General features: G+C 42.2%; 1 protein-coding gene across 1 annotated transcript in view; it reads left to right on the top strand.

The window, feature by feature from the left end:
- Nucleotides 1–26748, top strand: part of LOC126248282 (apoptotic protease-activating factor 1-like) — a 274185-nt gene that overhangs the window by 80151 nt on the left and 167286 nt on the right. The window contains exons 7-8 of the mRNA XM_049949131.1: nucleotides 16363–16501; nucleotides 17688–17864. Coding sequence (XP_049805088.1) covers nucleotides 16363–16501; nucleotides 17688–17864 — 316 coding nt within the window. The remainder of the gene's footprint in view (nucleotides 1–16362; nucleotides 16502–17687; nucleotides 17865–26748) is intronic.

The following is a 26748-nucleotide window of genomic DNA, read 5'->3' as shown; positions in this document are numbered from 1 at the left end:
AGATAGGGAAGATCCAATGAAGAGTGGCACGTTTCGTCACAGGATCGTTTAGCTGGGAAGATAGTGTTACGGAGGCACGAAACAAACTCCACTGACAGACGTTGCAAGAGAGACATTGTGTATCACGAAGAGACTTACTACTGGAATTTCGGGACAGCACTTTTCAGGAGGAGTCAGACAACATATTACTTCCCCCCACATACATCTCGCATATTGACCACGAGAGGAAAATTCAAGAAATTAGAGCCATTACAGAGGCTTACTGACAATTATTCTTCCCACACACTATTCGTGAGTGGAACAGGGTGGGTGGGATCAGATAGTGGTACCAAAAGTACTGTCCGCCACACACCAATAGGTGGCTTGTGGCTTGCTGAGTATGATGTACATCTGTGAATCTATTCCATGTGCTTGTACCTTTTTAGCAGCTTGGAATAGGACGTCGTGTCAAACACTTTCTGGAAATCTAGAAATATGGAATTTGCCTATTGTCCTTCATCCATAGTTCAGAGTATATCATTTGAAAAAAAAGGGCAATCTGACCTTCATACATGTGATGTTTTCTAAAACTATGATTCATGAACTAAAGCTTCTCAGTCTCAAGAAAATTTGTTGTATTCAAACTGAGAATATGTTCAAGGATTCTGCAGCAAACTAATGTTGGGGATATTGGTCGGTAATTTTGTGAGTCTGTTCTTTTGCCCTTCTCATACACAGGAGTCACCTGTGCTTTTTTCCAATTGCTTGGGACTCTGCACTGGATCAGAGATTCATGATAAATACAAGCTAAGTGGGCGGGCAGTGCCAAGAGTACTCTTTAAAAAACCAAACTGGGGTTCCATTTGGACTTGCTTTCAACTAATTCAGTTGTTTCTCTAGGCCAGGGTCATCCATACAGGAGACTGTGTTTGATGGTCAGATAACAGTATGTTTGTGTGATTCTCCAGCGTGAATTATTTCTTGAACGTGAAATTTAAAACTTCGGCTTTCGTTTTGGTATCTTCAACTGCTACACCAGACTGGTCAACAAGTGACAATGGAAGCCCTAGACCCACTTAGCAATTTTACGTAGGATCAGAATTTTCTTGAGTTGCCAGCTAGATCTTTCGCTAAGGCATGATGGTGGTAGTAGTTGTATGCTTAGCACATAGATCTGCTCATAGGTGGATGAATCTCTACTAACCTTTGCTTGTTGTCATTTGCCCATTCTCTTACGAACCAAGAGTGCAACAATATTTGGTTCCTCAGCAGTTTCCAAATCTCATTATTAAGCGATGGTGGGTCTTTTAGTGCCTTAATCCACTGCTAGGCACATAATTCTCTAGACCATGGAACCAATCTCTTTAACCTTTGGCCATCATTCTTCTTCATCCATCTTACTACAACTAAGTGATGTCAATCCACTGTCTAAGTGAGATGCTAACAACTTATCTGCTCTTTCTAGCACAAAGACTCTCCTAGCCTCCTTGACTGATTTATTAACTTTTGTAACCATAGTTGCTATAATGACATCATGATCGCTAGTATCTGTTTCTGTACTGATGCTGTCAATAAGGTATGGCCTGTTTGTAGCTGCAAGGTCTGGGATATTTCCACTAAATTTGGGCTGCCAAACTAGGGCTCAAGACAGTTTTCAGAAAGTATGTTCAAAAGTACTTCACATCACTGTCTGTCAGTACCCCATGAAATGCATCCATAGAAATCCATTCTATGCTTGGTAGGTTAAGGTCACCTCCAACTAGCAACGCATGATCTGGGTATTTACACACTACTAACCATGGGCATTCTTTGAATCACTCTATAACTGTCACAGCAAAACTGAGTGGCTGGTAAAAACATCCAACTATTAACTTAGTTTCACCTAGACCTGTTATACATGGCCAGATAACTTCACTGTCACACTCAACTTCGACGTCAATAGAGACAATATTTTTGTCAGCTACAATGAACACTTCCCCTCCTGTGGCCTCTAATCTGTCTTTTCGATGTACATTTCACGACTCATTAAATATTTCAGAGCTTTCCACTTCGGGTTAAGTTCCTATGTATTCAACATAGATGATAGTGCACCACATACAGTGATACTAGATTGAAGTATGTTGTTGATGTTGTTGTTGTGGTCTTCAGTCCTGAGACTGGTTTGATGTATCCTGTGCAAGCTTCTTCATCTCCCAGTACCTACTGCAACCTACATCCTTCTGAATCTGTTTAGCGTATTCATCTCTTGGTCTCCCTCTACAATTTTTACCCTCCACGCTGCCCACCAATACTAAATTGGTGATCCCTTGATGCCTCAGAACATGTCCTACCAACCGATCCCTTCTTCTAGTTAAGTTGTGCCACAAACTTCTCTTCTCCCCAATCCTATTCAATCCCTCCTCATTAGTTATATGATCTACCCATCTAATCTTCAGCATTCTTCTGTAGCATCACATTTCGAAAGCTTCTATTCTCTTCTTGTCCAAACTAGTTATCATCCATGTTTCACTTCCATACATGGCTATGCTCCATACAAATACTTTCAGAAACGAATTCCTGACACTTAAATCAATACTCGATGTTAACGAATTTCTCTTCTTCAGAAACGCTTTCCTTGCCATTGCCAGTCTACATTTTGTATCCTCTCTACTTCGACCATCATCAGTTATTTTACTCTTCAAATAGCAAAACTCCTTTACTACTTTAAGTGTCTCATTTCCTAATCTAATTCCCTCAACATCACCTGACTTAATTTGACTACATTCCATTATCCTCGTTTTGCTTTTGTTGATGTTCATCTTATACCATCCTTTCATGACACTGTCCATTCCGTTCAACTGCTCTTCCAAGTCCTTTGCTGTCTCTGACAGAATTACAATGTCATCGGCGAACCTCAAAGTTTTTATTTCTTCTCCATGGATTTTAATACCTACTCCAAATTTTTCTTTTGTTTCCTTCACTGCTTGCTCAATATACAGATTGAATAACATTGGGGATAGGCTACAACCCTGTCTCACTCCCTTCCCAACCACTGCTTCCCTTTCATGCCCCTCAACTCTTATAACTGCAATCTGGTTTCTGCACAAATTGTAAATAGCCTTTTGCTCCCTGTATTTTACCCCTGCCACCTTCAGAATTTGAAAGAGAGTATTCCAGTCAACATTGTCAAAAGCTTTCTCTAAGTCTACAAATGCTAGAAATGTAGGTTTGCCTTTCCTTAATCTAGCTTCTAAGATAAGTCGTAGGGACAGTATTGCCTCATGTGTTCCAATATTTCTACGGAATCCAAACTGATCTTCCCCGAGGTCAGCTTCTACCAGTTTTTCCACTCGTCTGTAGAGAGTATGCGTTAGTATTTTGCGTTCGTAACTTATTAAACTGATTGTTTGGTAATTTTCATATCTGTCAGCACCTGCTTTCTTTGGGATCGGAATTATTATATTCCTCTTGAAGTCTGAGGGTATTTCGCCTGTCTCATACATCTTGCTCACCAGATGATAGAGTTTTGTCAGGACTGGCTCTCCCAAGGCCATCAGTAGTTCTAATGGAATGTTGTCTACTCCCGGGGCCTTGTTTTGACTCAGCTCTTTCAGTGCTCTGTCAAACCCTTCACACAGTATCGTATCTCCCATTTCATCTTCATCTTCATCTACATCCTCTTCCATTTCCATAATATTGTCCTCAAGTACATTACCCTTGTATAGGCCCTCTATATACCTCCTCCACCTTTCTGCTTTCCCTTCTTTGCTTAGAACTGGGTTTCCATCTGAGCTCTTGATATTCATACAAGTGGTCCTCTTATCTCCAAAGGTATCTTTAATTTTCCTGTAGGCAGTATCTATCTTACCCCTTGTGAGATAACCCTCTAGATCCTTACATTTGTCCTCTAGCCATCCCTGCTTAGCCATTTTGCACTTCCTGTCGATCTCATTTTTGAGACGTTTGTATTCCTTTTTGCCTGCTTCATTTACTGCATTTTTATATTTTCTCCTTTCGTCAATTAAATTCAATATTTCTTCTGTTACCCATGGATTTCTACTAGCCCTCGTCTTTTTACCTACTAGGTCCTCTGCTGCCTTCACTACTTCATCTATCAAAGCTACCCATTCTTCTTCTGCTGTATTTCTTTCCCCCATTCCTGTCAATTGTTCCCTTATGTTCTCTCTGAAACTCTGTACAGTCTCTGGTTCTTTCAGTTTATCCAGGTCCCATCTCCTTAAATTCCCACCTTTTTGCAGTTTCCTCAGTGTTAATCTACAGTTCATAACCAATGGATTGTGATCAGAGTCCACATCTTCCCCTGGAAATGTCTTACAATTTAAAACCTGGTTCCTAAATCTCTGTCTTACCATTATGTAATCTATCTGAAACCTGTCAGTATCTCCAGGATTCTTCCATGTATACAACCTTCTTTTATGATTCTTGAACCAAGTGTTAGCTATGATTAAGTTGTGCTCTGTGCAAAATTCTATCAGGCGGCTTCTCATTTCTTAGCCCAAATCCATATCCATCTACTATGTTTCCTTCTCTCCCTTTTCCTACTACCGAATTCCAGTCACCCATGACTATTAAATTTTCATCTCCCTTCACTATCTGAATAATTTCTTTTATTTCATCATACATTTCTTCAATTTCTTCGTCATCTGCAAAGCTAGTTGCCATATAAACTTGTACTACTGTAGTAGGAATGGGCTTTGTGTCTATCTTGGCCACAATAATGCGTTCACTATGCTGTTTTTAGTAGCTTACCCCCACTCCTAATTTTTTTTTATTCATTATTAAACCTACTCCTGCATTACCCCTATTTGATTTTGTATTTGTAACCCTGTATTCACCTGACCAGAAGTCTTATTCCTCCTGCCACCGAACTTCACTAATTCCCACTATATCTAACTTTAACCTATCCATTTCCCTTTTTAAATTTTCCAACCTACCTGCCCGATTAAGGGATCTGACATTCCATGCTCCGATCCGTAGAACGCCGGTTTTCTTTCTCCTGATAACGACGTCCTCCTGAGTAGTAGTCCCCCCCCCCCCCTCGGAGATCCAAATGGGGGACTATTTTACCCAAGAGGACGCCATGCATGCTCTCGGGAAAAATTACAGCCGTAGTTTCCCCTTGGTTTCAGCCGTTTGCAGTACCAGCACAGCAAGGCTACTTTGGTTAGTGTTACAAGGCCAGATCAGTCAATCATCCAGACTGTTGCCCCTGCAACTACTGAAAAAGCTGCTGCCCCTCTTCAGGTACCACAGGTTTGTCTGGCCTCTCAACAGATACCCCTCCATTGTGGTTGCACCTACGGTACGGCTATCTGTATCGCTGAGGCACACAAGCCTCCCCACCAACGGCAAGGTCCATGGTTCTTGGGGGGAAGTGATGTATGTTAAGGGTATGTAAAACACAATTTTGAATAATGTTCCTCAGATGTATGTTGACCATTAGAATGCAAAAAAACTGTTGAAAATACTATTGTAAGTATAAAAACGTTCTTTCAGATTAGAAGATGACAATTAAAGTTTGCTGAAATTAGTTTCCCACATATGTAATTCACATGCAATCCAGGCAAATAAAATTTCTCCAACTAGAAGATTATATTTTTCCTTGTTGAAGTGGCATATAACAGAGAGAAAGCTAAACAAGCATTTGAAGTTTCCTTAAATATTTCTCTTGGTCGGATGACGAAGCAGAAACAGAGGTAGCTAATAATGGCATTCCAGTAGTGATGCCAGAGGAGGTTTAGCAACTCATTTGACAGATGAAGAAATGGTTTAAGTTAGAGGCAAATTAATACAAAAGGAACCTGCAGAATTAATTACAGAATGTCTGAGAAGATGCAAAGTTTTGTAAAACTGGAACTATGCTGTAAATGTTCTACTTCAGAAGAAAAGAGGCATTGGTAGTTACCCTCTGCACTTTGTTTACCTTATGTTCATTGGCAGTCTTTTTTGACTTTATTTACGACTGGTAATTTTGGTACAGTTCCATTAATTTTATTAACTGCTATTTGACAACTCAGTGCCTCTGCTATTCAGCGAGTTGTTACCTGTGTTCCTTACATTATTTACATTCCATAAGGACTTTCCATTACTATATGCATTTTATTTCTGTATTCTTTATGTCAGTATCTGTTTGCTCAGTTTGGCATTTCAGTTCATTATTATTATTATTATTATTATTATTATTATTATACATTTGCACTATTTACATTGTCTATGGGTTGAATCTTCCCTGTGCTTATTACAATAGTTTTCAGTTTGTTTTGCATTTTACAGTCTTTCAGTGCTTGTAGAACTAGTTGTGGGTCCAAATCTTCATTCACATTTTGTGATTTTTCTCAAAACAGTTTTTTCTCTGAATCTATATTTCTACTGAGTTCACAGTTACTTACATTTATTTAGTCATCTTTACATTGTGCACATTTCAGATTATTATTAAAATCCTAATTATTCTGATTCATCACAATTTTCAAGTCATCAATGACACTGCTGATTTCAGTACTAGTTTCTTAATTGTTTTCTGTATTTTTTCCCCTCAAGCTCTTTAAGTTGCTACTCAGATGTGATGTTACCTCTGCATCTACATCCATAATCCATGAGCCACCTTGCAGTTGTGGTGGAGGGTACTTTGCGCACCACAGTCACTTCCCTCCTTTCCTGTTTGTCACAGGTGGTTCACATGAAGAACAATTGCTGGTAAGCCTCTGTGGGGGCTCAGATCTTTCTAATTTTATCTTCATGGTCTTTTTGCTGCATATATGAATGAGGAAGTAATATATTTGTTGACTCTTCTAAGAATGTAGGCTCTTGGAACTTTGCTATTAAACCACATGGCAATGCAAAATACCTCTCTTGTAGGATATGCCACTGGAGATGGTTGATAATCTCTGTGACGCTTTCATGCTTACTTAGTGAACCTGTAGAAATCTCATGCTGATGAGCAGAGACCGGATCATATGCATTTGCATGTTGCATATGCATTTGCATATTTGGCTGCTTTTCACCAGTTATTGCATATTTTAACTAAAAAGTAGTGACGATTCATATTTTCACTTTATGTTTACAATATTTTAAAAATTTAGACAGGTGGTCTCTAGCTCGATCTAGTTTTGATGTCTCACAGATTGACTGTGACCTAGAACTGGATGCAGTCAGTAACCGAGAGGCCACTGCCTAACAAAATCATTACAGAAGAGGAACAGGAACAGGCAGACAAAGTCAATGTTCCTGCACGCACACCCCTGGTTAATCCCCTCCGCTGTCGTACCGTATGCATTGACAGCAGTTAAATTAAACTGCACAAGCTTTTAGTCGCACGTCCACTGTTTTAGTTTAGCTTTCTATTTACTTGTATACAGTGGAATGTGTTTACAGCATGTAGGTGTAACATGTTGTGTGCCGTGCCACCCGAAATAAGAAACGTGTTTCGTGGATAGTTGACTATCCTGGAACATTTACATATGACTGAATTGTTTTATATTGTCAAGTGCGAGAAACGTTTCGTGCAAAAAGAAAGTTTCAAATAGACCAGCATGTCAAGACAAGTCTTCATATCGCAGGAATGCAGAAGAAAGAACCACAACAACACCTTCTGACAACAGCAAGTTGCAGTAGCAGGGATTTGTCCAAAGGAAACCAAAAAAACTTGGTTTAACATTGATCTATGTGAAGCATTCATTGCGAGCAATATTCACCTTCACAGACTTACAACCCTATCCTCAAAGGCTTCCTGCGCAAATACTGCGTAAATCAAAATACACCAGATGACTCAACATTGTGTAAAAATTACATACCGACAATTTAGGCAAATGTTCTGGAAGAAATATGCAAGGAACTCAAGGACAGTTTTATCTGGATTTCAGTTGACAAAACTATAGACACTTGTGGCCGTTACATTGCAAATTTAACTGTTGGTGCTTTCAAAGAAGAGCCTTTTTCTTCCTTTTTAGCATGCTGCAAAGAACTTGAAAAAGTAAATCATTTTATGATCACCAGGTTTGTGAATGAGGGTATTAGAAAAATATTTACAGAATCTCCTGCATATGAAAGGGTTTCTGTGTTTATTTCAGATGCTGCTCCCTATATGATCAAAGCAGGAAAAGCCCTGTGAGTATTTTATTCCAATTTGATTCATGTGACGTGCTTTGCTCATGGAGTACATTGCCTTGCTGAAGAAGTATGTTCCACATTTGTGAATGTAAATAAACTGATTTCATCCACAAAGAAAGTGTTTCTAAAGGCTCCTGCTTGCATCAAGACCTAAAAAAAATAAAACAACTATCAAATGTGCCTTTACCTCCTGAACCAGTGGTAACTCGGGGTACGTGGGTTGAAGCTGTGTTGTTGTACAATGAACATTTTGCGGCCGTTAGAGGGGTAGTAAATGACTTCAACAGTGCAGAGGCTTTGGCAGTTTGCCAGTGCAAGGAAACATTTAATGATTCCGCTATTAAAAAAGACATTGCTGTGATTAGCACTCACTTTTCCCGTATACCTGCATGTATTGAAAAGCTTTGAAACTCAAGGTTTGGGGTTGAATGAATCTATTCAGTTAATGAATAAAATTTTTCTAGTGAACTCCTTGTTGCAGGAGGTATTCCCAAGGAAACTTAAAGAAAAGTTTGAAAACATTTTAAACAATAATCCAAACTTTGAATCCTTGTGCCAAATTGATAGTTTCATTAATGGGATGGGTGAACTTTTACCAGAAACAATAAGTGTCAACATAGCATCCAAATTCAAATACTGCCCAGTTACCTCAGTTGATGTAGAATGGTCCTTTCCTGCTTTTTGATTGATCGAAGATACAATCTTACTACTGAATATTTGGAACAGTATATAGTCATTTATGTTTACAATAGTAGAAAAATGTAAAATAAATTGTAAATGATGCTTTGGTCCACTAGTATTAATTACAAGTTAATGCTGTTCAAAAATTCATGACTGTATATTGGTTTTTAAATAAAATATTACAGAGTTTTTGAGTGTGCCCCTCTGCGTGCAATATATCTCGAAGTTGGTCCTGTACATATCGATTGTTTCGCTGCAAGTCACTCACATTGCATCCACTTGTTACCAACAATAGCAAAGAAGGAACAATTCTTGAAACACAGTATGCCTCCCCATTTTGCAAATTTTTAGAAATTAATCCCAGAAAGGCCCCCCTTCCTAACCTCTACCAGAAAGTATTCAGAAAATGATATCAGCATTCTAAATGTACCGATTTTTCTCATGGCCAGTGTCCTTCCTCATAATTGATATGCACAGTTCGACTTTGAGATATAATACATGCAGTAACTACCATGTTTTTTTATTATTTGATCATGCATATTTTGACACTTTTCATGCATTTTTAAGCATTTTTCATGCATATTTTAAGGTTTTTATTATGCATATAATTCGGCCTCTACGGGTGCTTCGGTAGCTCAGTTGGTAGAGCACTTGCCCGCGAAAGGCAAAGGTCCCGAGTTCGAGTCTCGGTCGGGCACACAGTTTTAATCTGCCAGGAAGTTTCATATCAGCGCACACTCCGCTGCAGAGTGAAAATCTCATTCTGGAAACATCTCCCAGGCTGTGGCTAAGCCATGTCTCCGCTATATCCGTTCTTTCAGGAGTGCTAGTTCTGCAAGGTTCGCAGGAGAGCTTCTGTAAAGTTTGGAAGGTAGGAGACGAGGTACTGGCAGAAGTAAAGCTGTGAGTACCGGGCGTGAGTCGTGCTTCGGTAGCTCAGTTGGTAGAGCACTTGCCCGCGAAAGGCAAAGGTCCCGAGTTCGAGTCTCGGTCGGGCACACAGTTTTAATCTGCCAGGAAGTTTCAATATTCAAGTATGTTTAAACAACATATGTCATTTTTCTTCTATGTCAGTGTCTTCATTAACAAATGAACACTACTAGTGACTGACAATTCCTTTATCACTTGATTTTTGCTATGTGACTCCTATTTCACAATAACATTGTAACCTCTTCTTTCCTAATCAGAATAGTTAATTGGGAATACTCTTGCTATTTGGAAACTGCTTGATAATCATTTATTTCATTTTATGACCTTGAGGCTAAGCAAGATTATACAATGGTCACCAGAAAGTTTGATGTGTACTACTACTTCCTTTTCTTCATTATTCTCTAGTCTTTGTTCTTTACTGTAAAACATCTTAGTGTTAACTTCCTTGCCAGTTGTTGTGAAAACAGTTATTAATTCTGAACCTACTACTGCTGCATTGTCACCACCATACTGCAGATTGGTTGTTTATATCAGGCTGGTTTGTCATTGGTTGATCTCCACACAGAACTGCAGCTGGATTTACAGCTTCCCATTGGTCTTCCTGTTGCCTGTAAGCTAGATACCTATCCATGAGTTCTTCCGCAACTGCTAAAGTAGTCCACATTCTGGCCTCTTCTTCACTCCCATCTTAACATAATCTCTGTGCCTGTAATTTGCCACTTGTCTTTTTCTATAGTTCCTTCAACTTGACTATGAGTTTCTTGCATTTGTAATTGTTGCATATTTAAATGTCCTCACTCAGGGGGTACCAGTTGTAAGGTTAGTTGTCAGTCTGACCATTCCAATGTATATTTTCTGTAGTTATCCTGAATCATCTATGGCAAATGCCATGATGGTTCCTTTGGGGGGGGGGGGGGGGGGGGAATATATAGATTTCCTTCCTCAATCAGAACTGTGCTCATCTTTAAATACCTTATCATTGATATGCTGTTAAACACTAGTATTCCTTCCTTCAACCTGCTGCTCATAAAATTCAACAGTTGATTGAAGAATTGAACGGAACCAGTTTGAAAATAGGCCTGAAATCAACTATAATAAAACCAGAATAATGTATGATCAACATTTCAAAAAGAAAATACCACAAATTAACATTGAAGTCATAGAAATTGTTTACAGTTTTGTGTTTTTAGGGTAACTGAAGGCAATGTTTGGATAGGTAGGAAATAATAAACAAATGGAAGAGCAGAAAATGATTGTTAATACTTTTGGTACAGTAAATAGAATTTTGAAAGCTAAGCTACAATGTCCTTGAAGCAGAAAGGTTACAGTGTGTATAACCAGTTTTGTTAAGCCAGACAATGGAAAATCCAGGATGGAATGTAACAGTATCATGAAAATGATAATTGCTACTCACCATATAGCAGAGATACTGAGCTGCAGACACACACACACACACACACACACACACACACACACACACACACACACACACACACACACAGAGAGTCTCTTGCACCTGAAGCCAGACTACGTGCAGCAACACATGATGGGAGTTATGGGAGAGGCAGCTGGTTGGGGATAAGGAGGCAGCTAGGGCTGAGAGGGGGAGGGATAACATGGTAGGGAGGGGTGGGGGATGGTAAAATATGTGGAGAGAGAGTGGGGGCATGTAGGTGCTGTCAGGAGGTTAGATGGAGGATGGTGGAAAGAGGGAGGGTGGGGGGGGGAGAGGAAAAGGAGAGAAGTAAAAAGACTGCATGCGTTGGTGGAATAGAGGGCTGTGTAGTACTGGAATGGGAACAAGGAAGGGGCTAGATGGGTAAGAACAATAACTAATGAAAGTTGATGCCAAGAGGTTGCAGGAACGTAGGATATATTGCAGGGAGAGTTCCCATCTGCGCAGTTCAGAAAAGCTGTGTTGGCAGGAAGGATCCAGATGGCACAGGCTGTGGAGCAGACATTGAAATGAAGAATGTGTGGCATCCTCAGCAACAAAGTGATCCAGGTGTTTCTTGACCACACTTTGTCAGTGGCCATTCATGTGGGCAGACAGCTTGTTGGTTTTCATGCCCACGTAGAATGCAGCACAGTGCTAGCAGTTTAGCTTGTAGATCAGATGACTGGTTTCACAGATAGCCCTGCCTTTGGTGGGATAGGTGATGTTTGTGACTGGACTGGAGTAGGTGGTGGTGGAAGGATGTGTGGGACAGGTCTTGTATCTAGGTCTATTACAAGGATATGAGCCATGAGGCAAGGTGTTGGGAGCAGGGGTCATGTAGGGATGGACGAAGATATTGTGTAGGTTTGGAGGTAGTGGAATGCCACTGTGGGAGGGTGGGAATGATAGTGGGCAGGACGTTTCTCATTTCATGGTACAACGAGAGGCAGTCAAATCCCAGGCAGAGAATGTAATTCAGTTGCTCCTGTCCTGCATGGTACTGAGTCACAAGGGGAATAGGGGAATGCCCCTTTGTGGCCAGACTGTGGGACTTTGGGAGATGGTGGGTGACTGGAAAGATAAGGCATGGCAGATCTGTTTTAGTATGAGGTTGGGAGGCTACTTATGGCCTGGAAATACCTCAGTGAGACCCTCTGTACATTTTGAGAGGGACCGCTTGTCACTGCAGATGTGACGCCCACAGGTGGCTACCACTCTCCCTTCCACAATGACCTCCATATGTTCAGATTCTGCTGACCCTTAGCCCTCATCTACATAGACCTACAAAACCATATCAATCAAGCCCAAACTCCCTTGCAGTACCTTCTCTCCATCCATTAAGTTCTCCTATGCAATCCCAAATTCCTGGATCCCATAACACACACAGAAGCTCTTGCCCTCCAGGAAATAGAAAATCATGCACAATACCACCTCTAAAAACTCTCCACTCTGCTCACTTCCTACTCCCACCTTGGACTATCACTGCCCACCACCTCTACGACAACCTCCAAACCTCAATCATGTCCCCTCATAGCAGACAAACCCTGTCTCACACACCTACTACATTTACCCAATCCTCCAAAACTCTCTCTCCCACTACCTCACAGAATCTAAACAGACACGAAACACAGTCATGAACCTTTCCTCCAAAAGCCTTAGTCCCGCAGAAATATCAGTCCTTTCCAAAGGCCTCACCTTTTGCCCGACTCCCAAATTCAATCATGCAGGACTTGTTAAAGACCTTCTCTCCTTCTCTGGTCCCTACAGTGGAAACACTTTTTCGCCACCAAACCTACCAGTCTGACTCAACCAGAGACCAGTGTTGAATCCTGCCTGACTCATTTCACTCCTCCATCCAACTGTGATCCACCCCACTTCCCCCCCCAAATCACCCCCTGTAAACTTTCCAAAATTTCTTAAGCTCGAACCTTGCCTCACCATCTTTCCCTAAATCCCTCAACATGCAAACTAACTGTACATCCATGGAAATAACTGCAATCCACCCATCTAAAAACTGATTCTGACCTATAATCCTACCTGCTAACAAAGGCTCCACCACTGTTGTTTTGAACTGCAAGGATTATCTGACAGAAGGACTCCACTAGCTGTCAAATTCAGCCACCTACAAACCCTGCCACAGTGGCCCCATTCCAGAAATCCAGCAGGATCTCCAGTCTCTCCTCAAATCCTTAGCCTCATCCCCGGAGTCCATCTCTCTCCTGATCCCTACCACTCCCCACACTCCTCCGTTCTACATGCTTCCTGAAGTTCACAAACCCAAACACCTGGATGCCCCATTGCGGCCAGTTGCTGTGCCCCCACTGAGAGAGTCTCTGCTCTCATAGACCAACACCTTCAACCTAGTACCCTCAACCTACCCTCCTACATAAAAGATGCCAACCATTTTCTGCTCTGACTCTCCACAGTTCTTGTTCCTTTACTACACAGTGCCCTGCTCGTCACTATGTTGCCACCTTCCTTTACGCTAACATCCCTAATGACCGTGGCCTTACCTCTATTGAACACTACCTTCCCAATGCCCAACAGATTCCGAACTGAAAACCTCCTTCCGAGTCGCCATAACTAACTATATCCCCACTCACAATTATTTCTCTCTTGAAGGCATTACCTACAAACAAATCTGGGGTATGGCTATGGGCACCTGCATGGCACCATCCTGTGCCACCCTATTCATGGGCCATCTAGAGGAATGCTTCCTAAACACGCAGAATCCTAAACCCCTCATCTGGTTCAGATTCACTGATGACGTCTTTGTGATCTAGATTGAGAATGAAAATACCCTATCCACATTTCCTAAGAACCTCAACACCTTCTCTCCCATTCATTTCACCCAGTCCTTCTCAACCCGACAAGCCACCTTCCTCATTGTTGACCTCCACCTCAAAGATGGCTACATCAGTACCTCTGTCCATATCGAACCTACCAACCAAAAGCAGTACCTCCACTTCGACAACTGCCACCGGTTCAATACCAAGAAGTCCCTTCCATACAGCCTAGCCATGTGGTCCCTCCCAAAATGTAACAAGGGTCTGTCTCACTGAAGCCTTTGCAGACCGTAATTACCCTCCCAGCCTTGTACCAAAACATATCTCCCATTCCTCATCTTTCCAGTCACCCAACACCTCCCAAAGTCCAGCCACAGAGGGACATTTCCCTCGCAACTCAGTACCGAGGACCGGAGCAACTGAATTACATTCTCCATCAGGGTTTCAACTATCTCTCATCGTCCCCTGAAATGGGAAATGTCCTACCCACTATCCTTCCCACCCCTCCCACAGTGGTATTCAACCGCCCCCCAAACCTACACAATATCCTTGTCCATCCCTACACAACCCCTGCTCCCAACTCCTTGCCTCATGGCTCGTATCCTTGTAGCAGATCTAGATACAAGACCTATCCCATACGTTCTCACGTGACCACCTACTCCAGTCCAGTCACAAACATCACTTATCCCATCAAAGGCAGGGCTAACTGTAAAACCAATCATATGATCTACAAGCTAAGCAGCTAGCACTGTGCTGCATTCTACGTAGCCATGACAACCAACAAGCTACCTGTCCGCACAGATGGCCACCGACAAAGTGTGGCCGAGAAAGAACTGGATCTTGCTGTTGCTGAGCACGCCACCCAACATGACGTTCATCATTTAGATGAATGCTTCACAGCCTGTGCCATCTGGATTCTTCTCACCAACACCAGCTTCTCTGAATTGCACAGGTGGGAACTCTTCCTATAATATATCTTATGTGCCCATAACCCTCCTGGCCTCAACATTCATTAGTCATTGTTCTTACCCATCTAGCGCCTTCCCTGTTCCCATTCCAGCACTACACAGCCCTCTATTCCACTAACCCCATCCTGTCTTTTTACTTCTCTCCTTTTCCTCTACCCCCCTCCCCTGCTCGTCAGTCTAACCTCCGAACTGCATCTAGCTGCCCTACCCTCTCTCCTCCTAGTCCCTGCACACTCACACTAGCAGTACTTTATTGTCCCACAGCCCTGCCCTGCTATCCCTCCCCCTCCCAGCCCGACCCTTCTCCTTACCCTCGCCCGGCTGCCTGTCCCATCATGGCTTCAGCTACCAGAGACTGTGGTCATGTGTGTGTGAGTTGCATTCGCACGTGTGTGTGTGTGTGTGTGTGTGTGTGTGTGTTGTGGTCTATTTTTGACAAAGGCCTTGTCGGCCGAAAGCTCATTTTGTGACAATATTTTTGCTGTGCCTATTTGTTTTAAGGCAGTGAAATGTGGGCCTCCAATGAAAATCGATTTAGACAGTGAGGGTTACTCAGTGAGCCATGGACAGTTGCATGTTGGGAGGCACAAGAAAAGAACAAAGGCATCAGATAACAACATAATTACAACTGAAATCAAAATCGAATGGAGGTGCAGGGACTTTTAGCCAGGTGAAAGGATTGTAGATAGATAAAGGAAGTTCTTTTCCAAAAAATAAACAGAGATCAACACAACAACCTAATGGAAGGAGTACAGATGACATGCCAGAGCAGCATGGATGAATACAGCTGAAGATTGTAATGCATAAAATAGTCTAGAGGATGCCTTTGTCCAATAGCATGCCTTGTATAGCATAATGGTGGTGGTGGTGGTGGTGGTGGTGGTGGTGATGATGATGAATACTTGGTCATATGTTACATGATACTACCTAGTAATGCAGTCGTAATAATAAGTTTCTAATTTTTTATTCTACTGCTGTTTGCTATATTTTAACCAAGCAACCTAAGTATATGAAATTAAAGAATTGCAAATAGTTTAAGGAGTAAAAGTAAAAACTCACCAAATAGTTAAGCCACAGAGTCACTGAGAAGTGCGGAAAAAAAAGACGGAATGCTGCTAGCTTTCATTAGCTTTCAGACGAATTCTTGAAAGGTATACTAGCACTGTAGCTCAAGCTGTTGTGCCAGCTCAATGTTTTCAGCAAGAACCATATAGCCGTAAACATGTATGTGTATCATGACTTTGAAGACGACTTCATCTGAAAACTAGCAACACTCTCAGTCTTGTTTATGTGACTCAGCACTTCAACTATTTGTTGAGTTATTACCTTTACTCCTTAATATATTTATATTTTGCCAAAGGCTTTTCAGTATAAGATTAAAGTTTTGTTCATTTGTGTGGTAGAATTTTTTTATACTTCCCTGTGACTTATTGTATCTCTTATAGGTGTCTTGATAGTCATAATTCTGTTTCAGCTCCCCTGGACGCAGTACATTTTACCAAGATGAACTGTTAAGTGCAGTTGGGATGTCTGTGGGAAATCTACCAGAATATCAGAAGGAAAGATTCCAGGATTTTGCACTATTTAAAGAAGATGTGAATATCAAACCTGAGGTTTGTATTACTTGCTGCCAATGTATTAACAGGACAAAATTATAACTTCATATTATTTAGACTGATACTTGAATCTGACAGTCTGGTTATACTCTCCACCAAAAGGTCAACCTGAGTAGTGCTAGGACTGAAGGTGGCATCCTTCACTGTTCACTATTTTTGTCACATAAATCTCTTCTCAGTTCTCCCATGCTGTGACTTAAATGTGCATAATGTGCTGTGGGGCTCTGCAACCACATACCCCTGAAGTAGTGCTGATAAGCTGTTCATAGCAAATGGAATCATCCTGCATCACTGATCTACCCATATACTCTCCCGCATTTACAGATACTGTTCAGTAGGAAGCAACTGACAATTTTTGTTCCAAGCAATTGTCGATTTTTTCTCCAGTGACCACATTTTGATTTGGATACACCTGACAGATCAAACGATACTGTAAAGGAAGCCACATAAGCTCAACAGAGTTAACTGTATACTGGAAAAGTGGCTGTTGGTGACAAAGTGGCAGCATCCAGTATTGACTGAATCCAATAACAAAAGTTATTGCCTGTACTTATGGTACATTCATTTCAGTCTTCAGGTCATCTTTGAAGATCTTCTAGTGCAAGCAGAGCGATTTCATACGCTCCCTACTAATATGTGTAACTATCAACTGTTTGCACAGGTGGAAAGTAGACATATTAGCAGCAAGAGTAAAATAATAATATTTCATCAGCTTGTGGAGTTTATTAAGTCTACAATCAGTTTCACTGAAATACATGAGGTCATGAAGAGTATAGCCAATACACAAGAGAGGTTTGCCAATATCTGATATTCATACTGGACAATATGCAATTTCATTTTCAACAATAAACAAGAATGCAACTACCCCTTCTCTATGTGCGAGCTGGAGTCTGTACTGTTTGTGACCCTAGATGCTTCCCCAGTGTATCATCTACAATGTGAAGATTTATTGTTTCCTTTCGTCAATGATTCTGCCATTTCCTATTCCTCTTTTAGCTGTAAAAATTGGAGTTATTTGTATTAATGGAGAATTTATGATTTTGAGGAATAGGATGAACTCTGTAGTTATAATTTTTCTTTGGGGAAACTTATGTAACTAAATTTCATTGTTGCATTATTCTATTCATTTGAACTTCTATCACTTTTCAGATTCTGTTGAAATATCTGGATTTCACTGTTCTAGGTGCTTCAAGTTCTTTGGTCCCTTAACAAATATGAAGTAGAAGATATTATGTCATATTTTGTTAAGAAATCTCTAGCTGTCTCAAAATGGAATGAAGAACTCAATAGTTCTGTGTATGGCATTCATGATATTATCTTGGACTACTTAAAATTTGGCCTAACAAAGGAAAAGAAAAGGGTAAGAAATTTTTTTTTTATGAGTGCATTCCTCCTTGTAGAAAATCTGAAGATAAAAAAGTTCAACTATAAAACAGAATTAAGATTTTTACATTTAACTCTTGACTTGCATGTGAACTAAAGCACTATAAATAGCCCAGAAAAACTGAAAGTCTTACCACAGTGATTCATAACAAAACTAAACTGATCATCATAAGCCATCAGTGCAGTATCATTCCAGAACTGAGATATCAAAATCAGCATTTCCTGGAAGGCACTGCAAACCACTTTTACTATGACCTTTCCACTGATGTGCACTTGTACTGCCCCATGCAGAAATAAAGGAGAATTTCAGTAGTAGTTTTGGGGGGCAATTATAATCATTGCTCAGTGACCTGACAGATATTTCAGTTGAGCTGCTGTGTTGTCAAATTTAGAAAACTGATTACTTGGCCTGATATACAAAAAGCACAGTAGAATACATATCATTGGTCTTTTCTTATCTCTTGTGATTCATCCAGAATCTTTGTTTGTCCTTGTACCATCAATTTGACTTTCTACATGTCATATCAACCACAATGTTATTTTAATTATGGACTCAGTTACTGTTGTGTCACTGCTCAGAGATAGGAATGGACAGTCCTAAATCAGCAAATAATAATGACACAGTATTAACTAAAATATATTCATTTTGTGAGGCACTTAACTTACAAGGAGGGTGCACCCTGTGAGTGGATCGTTACATCAGTCATAATGTCCAGGTCACTGATAACTATTCAGTAATACGCAGAATCTTTCTGCGTGGAATAGACGGACTGTACAGAGTCCACCGCAACTTGTTGATAACTCTGTAGCACACTTGATAATCTCTATAGTAATCAGACTTAAAGGTGAACACAAACTGGCTGCTCAGCTCTGCGGACAAAAATAAATACTTGCCGACAGTGGCAACGCACTGACTATTCCTTGAAGGTGTAGCCGTAGGTCTTGTCTTGGTTGGTGTCTCTGTCAACTAGCAACTTTCCTACTGGTGGTGTTATCAACTGTGAGACTTGCACTTCAATATATCAATGACACCACAGCTCCCCCCCCCCCCCCCCCACACACACACACAAAAAAAAAAAAAAAAAAAATAACTTCACACCGTTTATTGTGTACTGCTGGTTCTTGGACAGACAGCATAGAAAGGTCTGATTTCAGACGTCTCAGATGGGACAGGATCTCTACCTGTGGCCGATAGCAGATCCCTGGCCACAACTAGGTATACACCTTGACAGTAGCTGTGACTACCAGTTGAAAGATCAACCACAGGGTACACTTCTGTGTTCAGGGATGCTGCTACTGTGGACGGGTCAACAACAACAACAGCTGCATGATCCCCTTGGATGTCCTGGTGGATCCCCACAGGTGGTACATCTGAAGACATCACCTCAGGCTGTGGGACCGGTGGTGACACTGGAGATGGTTGGTCCACAGCGGTCTTCGCTGGTGCCTCGACAAGAGGTGATGACCAAGCTGGATGATGAGTTGAGGATGAAGCTGTGGATATCTGCAGAGCGGTTGGTGGGCGAGCAAAAATTCTGTAGCAGAATCATGAATCCAAGAATGCTGCAACTGGTTGTGATTACACTGGTTCAGCCTCAGTGGACCTTGAATGGTATATGACAATCCACCAGAAATGTCTTTCATGACATCCTGCTGCCAATGGCTGCCTTTGCCAAACACTCAGATGCTGTCCTGGGGCTGGAATCTTGTAGGGCATGGTGGAATGAATGGCATCCGATGCAGCCACAGGAGATGCAGAAGTGTATGATGACACTGACCATATAAGAGTTCTGTTGACAGCTTTCTGTTATGAGACAAGGAGTGGAAGGATGACAAAAATTTCTTTAAGGCCTGATACCATGTGTTGGCTGAATACAGCTTGCCCATTTGCATCTTGAACATGCATACAATACATTTGAATTCACCGTTTGACTGTGGTTGAAATGGCGCCATAGTGATATGCTGGATGCTGTTGTCATTGCAAAATTGTCCGAAGTCAGCCAACGTAAATTGTAGTCCATTGTCAGAAATAATGACCTGGTACTCCCCCAATACAAATAATGGAGGTGATAGCCGACACTGTACTGGTGGTTGTAGTGGAATTTGTTGGGTCTACAAAGAGAAACGTGCTATAAGAATCTACCACCAGCTACCATCATGTATTCCAAAAAGGTCCCACAAAAATCACATGTAGCCATTGCCACGGTCCCTTTGGTCATGGCCACTCAAAAAACCATTGCAGTGGAGCAGATTTGTGTCCCACAGAAGCAGTGCAGTGGGAGGTCATCTGTTCAATTTGGGTGCTATGTCCAGGCTGAGCTAGCTGCTTGTTGCATAGCACTCCCCAACAACCCTGATGCAGTGATTTCAACACTTCCCACTGGAGGTATATGCCAGGGGATGGTGGACTTCTTTTAAGCTGCAAGGTCACCAATTTCGAACATATTGCAAGAGCACTTGAAGAGCTGGGTCTGAGGTGGATTCCTGTGACATAGGATGGTAGGTAGTCTACTAGAAACCTGTAAAGGGTGTCATGACCCTGCAAGTCAATCTGGAAGCGTGAATCCTCATATGAATCAAATACACAATCTGTATCAACTGGTAACCTTGGTAGCAAGTCAGTGTTTCCATCTTCAACTGTGGGCCAATAAACAATTCATACTGGAAGTTCGACAACAGCAGAACCCAACAGTGTAATTTTTGTGCTGTCCACAGTGGGAAAGGCTTGGCAGGCTGAACGAAGGCACCAGTAGCTTGTGATCAGTGATGAAAGAGAAACATGACTCAAACAAATACTGGTGAAATTTTGTGACCCCAGAAGTAGTAAAGAGCACCTCCTTTTCCATCTAGCTGTAATTATTCTAAGCCTTGTTTAAAGTTTTGAAAGCAAAGGCAATGGGCCTGTCAAAAGAACCACTGGGGAGAGCACTGCTCCAATCGTGTTGGATGATGCATCAACTTCTAAGACAACAGGCTTGTCTGGGTCAAAGTGGACCAAACAACGATCACCAAGGAGAGCGTCCATAAGTTGCTGAAATTCGTCCTGAGGATCTTTGAACCACATGACAGGAACAACTTTTCAGTGCAGCCGGTGCAATGGAGCTGCAATTTGTGCTGCTTGAGGAATAAACTGGATGCAATACGTCAGTTTGCCCATGATCACTTTAAGTTACTAGGTGCCGGCAAATCCCCGATTGTCAGAGAGTGTGATTGTGTCTGATGGATGCACTATGCATTAATTACATGACCCAGGTGTTCAGTTTCTATATTGAAAAATGCACCCTTCACTTTATTGCACTTTAAGCCCATTTCAAAAAGAACTTGGAACAAACACTCTTAAGTTGACTGAATATTCTGCTGGTGTGCATCCAGACACTACAATGTCATATAAATAGATTGCACATGAAGAAATCTTAACTGTTAACTGCTCCAGAAATCTAGCAGAAGCTGATGCATTGCCAAATGGGAGGCAATGGAACTGGTATAAACCCAAGTGCACATTCCTGAGTGAGGTGGTCCAGTGGTTATCACACAGGACTCGCATTCAGAAGGACAACAGTTCATATCCCCGTTCGGCCATCCAGATTTAGGTTTTCAGTGATTTCCCTAAATGGCTCCAGACAAATCCCGGGATGGTTCCTCTGAAAGGGCATTTCTGCTTTCATTCCCCATCCTTAACACAATCCAATGTTGTGCTCCATCTCTAATGACCTCAATGTCAATAGGACATTAAACCCCATCTTTATTCCTTCCCTCCTTCCAAGTGCACATTATACACGAAGAACTGTTAGGACTGCATATTCAGGAGTAAGTGCAAGTATGCCTCTTGCAAGTCAGTTTTGGAGAAGAAGTGATCCTGTCCCAAACTGGTCCATCAGTTTGTTGGACTGAGGCATCCCTGTGTGTGGGTTTACTGAGGATTTAAGGTGTGCAAATAGCCGTAAACCACCTGACACCTTTTTAATAACTACCAGGGAATGCCCAATGACTTTCTGAAACCGGGTCAGTAACACGACTGTCATGCCATTATCTCAGTTCTTGAGCAACCTGACATGAATGGCAAGTTGCACATTATCTTTTGAAGTTATGTTTACCTTGAAATCTTTAGCTTTTTACTGAACCTCTTGAAATAGATTTCTTTAATTTGCACACAATTCATTAACACAATCTTGAGGCACAGTAATGTTGGTGTCCATTGTCCAGAATATCCATATCAAACAAATCAATTGAGTCCAGACCAAAAATGTGTGTTCTGTCCTGCGAACACAAGACAAGAAATTACACAGTTTTAGTAACATTACAAAGTGTTGCAGGCAGGCTGCCCATGCCCAGTACTGGAATATTCTGACCATTGTCTACTGACAGAGGGGCATTAGGCTGCAGTAGCCATGGGTATCTAAAAATTAATAAGTTTTTATGTTCAGAAACATTATGGAAGCATCTGTAATTGTAGTTTCACAGAAAGATGTGACACGTGCAAATGTACATATAGTTTATTTTTCTGGCATTGAATCACTTGTGAATGTTTCTCTTTATTTGAAGGGTGAGCCACTGATTGTGTCTCCTGCACTGGTTCAGCTGATACTACATTTACTTCTATTGAGGAACATTGTCAACTAGAGTCTGACTGTCGCCTAACATTGTGGTTTTTCAAATAAACTGTTTTAATGTGTCTACACTTGCCAAAGGAAAAGCACTTTGCCTCCGTGCACTGTTTATGGTCATATTCTGTGAAGCACTGCGGGCACAACATCCTTGTATTAGATTGCAAATGGGCACGTGCACAGCGTGACTGACTGTTTTTAACTCTTGGCTTTGTCTGCCACTTGATTCCTGACTGAATAGAGAATTGAGTGCATGTAGTACTTTGAACTACAGAAATGCCTGGAGCCTCTAAATCTACCTCTGGTACATCTACATTGTTCTGAGACTCAATGATAGAAAGCACAGTTTCTAAATCAGGATTCGGTATCTTCAAAATAGCAGAGTGTATACTCACATCTGATACATTTTGGGTAACTGCGCCATGGAGCATGATGTAAAGATAGCACAGTCCATATGAACACTTAAATTTGCAGTGTCTGATAAGACCTTCTTGATCCATGACCCATTGTTTATTTATCTGAGCAGGTTGCTCCCTGAACCCAAAAAACTTCTCTCTGTAAGCTGCTTCATGCACCTCAGTGCAAAGTACTCACCTAACTTTTGAAGTAACAACTCATAATCAGCATCCTCTGGCCGAAAGTCCAGAAACAGCTTTTTACACAACCGAAACACTTCAGAACCCACATTAGAAAGGAAATAAGCTTTGTGCCTGCTATGCCATAGACAGAGAAATGTGCTTCAAATTTGAGCACAACAGCCGGCCCAGTCCTCTTGCTAGCCATGAAATTCTCAGAATTTGGGTGCAGATGTAGTTTTTTGAGGTGCAGTTGTTGTTGTTGCTGCTCTGCAGCAGTTGCTGAATCTATTGCCCCTGTATGTGAACCACATCTGTCGGAAGAAGTACTTGTGGTGGCAAAGACATGATAATTCAGTAAACCAATGATGTCTCCCTTGTTGGCGGAAGAACATAGCACTGTAGGTTCAAAATTCTGATCGCCATGGATGAGTCACTGCTTGGAGATAGGAACAGACAGTCCAAAAATAGTAAATAATGGTGACACAATCTTAACTAAAATATATTTATTCTGCAAGACACTTAAACTGTGAGGAGGGTGCAGCCATGGGTGGGTCATTACATCAATACACTGTTCAGAGGTTGTAGTGTACAGGTCACTGACAACTGTCCAATAATATGCAGAGACTTTCTACATGGAATAGATGGATTGTACTGAGTCCACTGTAGCTTGTCACTCCACAGATACAAGAAGTCTCAACTATTTTGAAGATAATCACAGGACAAAATTTTCCAGATATAAAGATGAATTCTATGTCCAACAGGGAGGACTCCCCATGGAGTCACCCATATGTGGCCTGCTGGCTAACATCTTCCTTGACCACCTTGAAAACAAAATCTTTGAAGAAATAATAAAACCAAAACAGTACAAAGTAATATGTTGGTACCACTATGGCTTTTTTCACAGAAACAACTGGGGTCACAAGTGCCCAGGTAGCATTATATTGATGACATACATTGCTTGATGAATGAAACACATGACCAGATGCTACAGTTATGCAGAGACATCAATACTGCTCACACAAAAATCTACTTCACCCTTGAAACTGAAAGAGACAGCAAAATAGATTTCCTAGACGTCACAACAGAAAACACATCAGAAAACTGACACAGCTCACACACACAACAGAGAATAAATAAGGCATAAAAGATGAAGACATGGCACACCATAACCTTTGACTGCAAAATAACACTCAGAATGGGAAACATCATGAGGAAACACAGTATAACTGTGACATGTAAAACAAACAATACTGTGTAGAAAAGATTAAAAAAGCCTAACACTACAACAACTGCAAACATTGTGATTCAGTATACATTGAACAGACATGTAAAAACCCCCCAGGGGGCCTACGGTTCTTTCGTGAGTTCGTGCTTGGCGCACGTGGGGCCCTGAGCTATTGCAGCTCATTCTTCATTCCCTAGCTGCATTTCTTTCTCCCTGCCCCCTCCCTCCCTATCCCTGCTACTTCCCTGTTGCAACCTCCTTCCCCTCTCTTGGGGTTCTGATTTATATCGACCTGGCTATTCCTCTGGTTTCCTGTATTGGTTGCAATTTTGTTCCTTTTGCCTGGTGGTTTTTCAAAATTTCCTGTTTTTAATGTGAGCCACATAGAGAAGAACTCACTCCCTAGCATCTACAGTGTGGATTCCTCTACCCCCTCCCTCCCCCTCCCCTGCCCCACTGTGGCCCCCTTCCACCCTGCTAGGTCACCTGCACGTGTAGCCAGTCCGTGTGGTGGGGCTGTTATGTATCCATATGGCTGAGCTCCCTGACAACACAGGAATCACACTACTTATACCTGAGCTGTTCCCTCCCTGTGTTTGCCAAGGAGTGATTCCTTATCTTCTTGGAGCATCGGAACTCCCGGCAACAGCCGCTGTGCCAGATGGTCCTTGTTGTGGCTGGGTGGCGCCCATGGGGAGAGCCCCTGGTCGGAGTGGGTGGTATCAGCGTGGATGCTTGGCACATGAAGTGTATCAAGCTGCAAAAATCTGGCCGTTCTCATGCGGCCGCCTCTTCAAATGGTGAAGGATCCTTAAATACTGCCTTGTATGGCCTGGTAGCCTTCCCTTCCCTGGCTACCCCACGGGAGGAGAGCCAGGCTCACCGTCTTGGGCTAAAACCCTTTCTCCTTCACCTCATCAGTACTAGGACGAATGGAGTCACTTTCACTGCCACAAAGCCATTGTTTTTCGTGGAAAATATGAAGGACAAGTTTGGTGAAGTGGAGTCTATTAGTAAGATGTGGCTGGGCTCCCTGTTGATCAAAGCTTCTTCTGCCACCCAATCCACAGCTCTTTGTGACTGTGATCGTCTTGGCAACATTTCAGTGTCTATCACTCCTCACCAATCTCTGAATATGATCCACGGCATCATTTTTCATAGGGAACTCATGCTGCAAACTGATGAGGAACTCCAGACTAATCTGTAGTGGCATGGTGTTAGTTTTATTTGATGTGTGCAGAAGGGTCGCAAAGATGCAAAGACAACCGCACCAATACTGGTGCCTTCATTCTGGCTTTTAAGGGGGATACCCTCCCAGAGAAGATCAAGGTTATGTGCTAAGGATGTGATGTGAAGCCGTACATCCCTCCACCTGTTTGGTGCTTGCGTTTTGGGCATATGTCTTCCCGTTGTATGGCGGACCCTTTGTGTGGTGATTGTGGCCACCCAGTCCACAGGGGAAGCCCTTGTGTTCCACCACCTGTGTGCGTCAACTGTGCTGACCAGTACTTCCCTCGCTCACCTGATTGCCCAGCTTACAAGAGAGAAAAGAAGACACCAGAATACAAGTCCCTGGTTTGCCTGTCTTACACTGAGGCTCACCAAAAGTATGAGAGACTCCATCCAGTGTCACTATCTTCAACTTTTACCTTTGTTACTTCCTTTCCTCTTCCTCCTCCTCCCTCATCCTTACCCCAGACCCACCCCACTCTCACCTCCACCTCACCTGCAGTTCCCACGACCTCCCATCAGGGAGTCACTCCCCCTCCCTGCCCGAAGAAGTGCCCCCTTCTTTGGCATCAGCCGGTTATCAGGCTCCCTCTCAGGAACCCTCTCCCCGGCGTCTCTCAGGCCAGAAGACTCTCACCACCACTCAGCCACAAGGCGCACCATCTGTGCACCCCAAGTTCTCCTACTCTCTTTTGGTCCCTGATCTTGCAGACACCTGTACTCCCCATGTCCTGTCCTCCTCCACCTCAGAAAGAGATGAAGAAGAAACATAAATCCAATGACAAGGTGCCCCCAGTACCCCTGGAGGTGCCAACTTCCCTCTCGCAACCTGAGTCTGACATATTATTTATGGATATCACCCCGTCCTTGTCGGTGACAACTACTGACAAGGTGACATGACCTCCTCCTTGGCTCCTTGATGCCTACCTTTGACTCACGCCACATGATCACCCAGTGGAACTGCAACGGATACTATCGTCACCTACCGGGAATTCAACATCTTGTCTCCTCTTATTCTGTGTTACGTTTTGTTCTCCAAGAAACGCATTTCCGTGATGACCACTCTCCAACTTTCCATGGTTATCAGATGTTCTGTCAGAACTGTGCTGGCCCTGGGATAGCATCTGGTGGGGTCTGCACTTTGGTTCACTCCTGTGTTCTTAGTTACTGGATCCCCCTATGTACCACCTTGAAAGTGATAGCGATTAGAGTGCAAACGTCTCT

The sequence above is a fragment of the Schistocerca nitens genome, chromosome 3 (genome assembly GCF_023898315.1).
Source record: "Schistocerca nitens isolate TAMUIC-IGC-003100 chromosome 3, iqSchNite1.1, whole genome shotgun sequence".
Lineage (NCBI taxonomy): Eukaryota > Metazoa > Arthropoda > Insecta > Orthoptera > Acrididae > Schistocerca > Schistocerca nitens.
The sequence above is the reverse complement of the archived record's forward strand: the minus strand, read 5'-3'. Positions and strand labels throughout refer to the sequence as shown.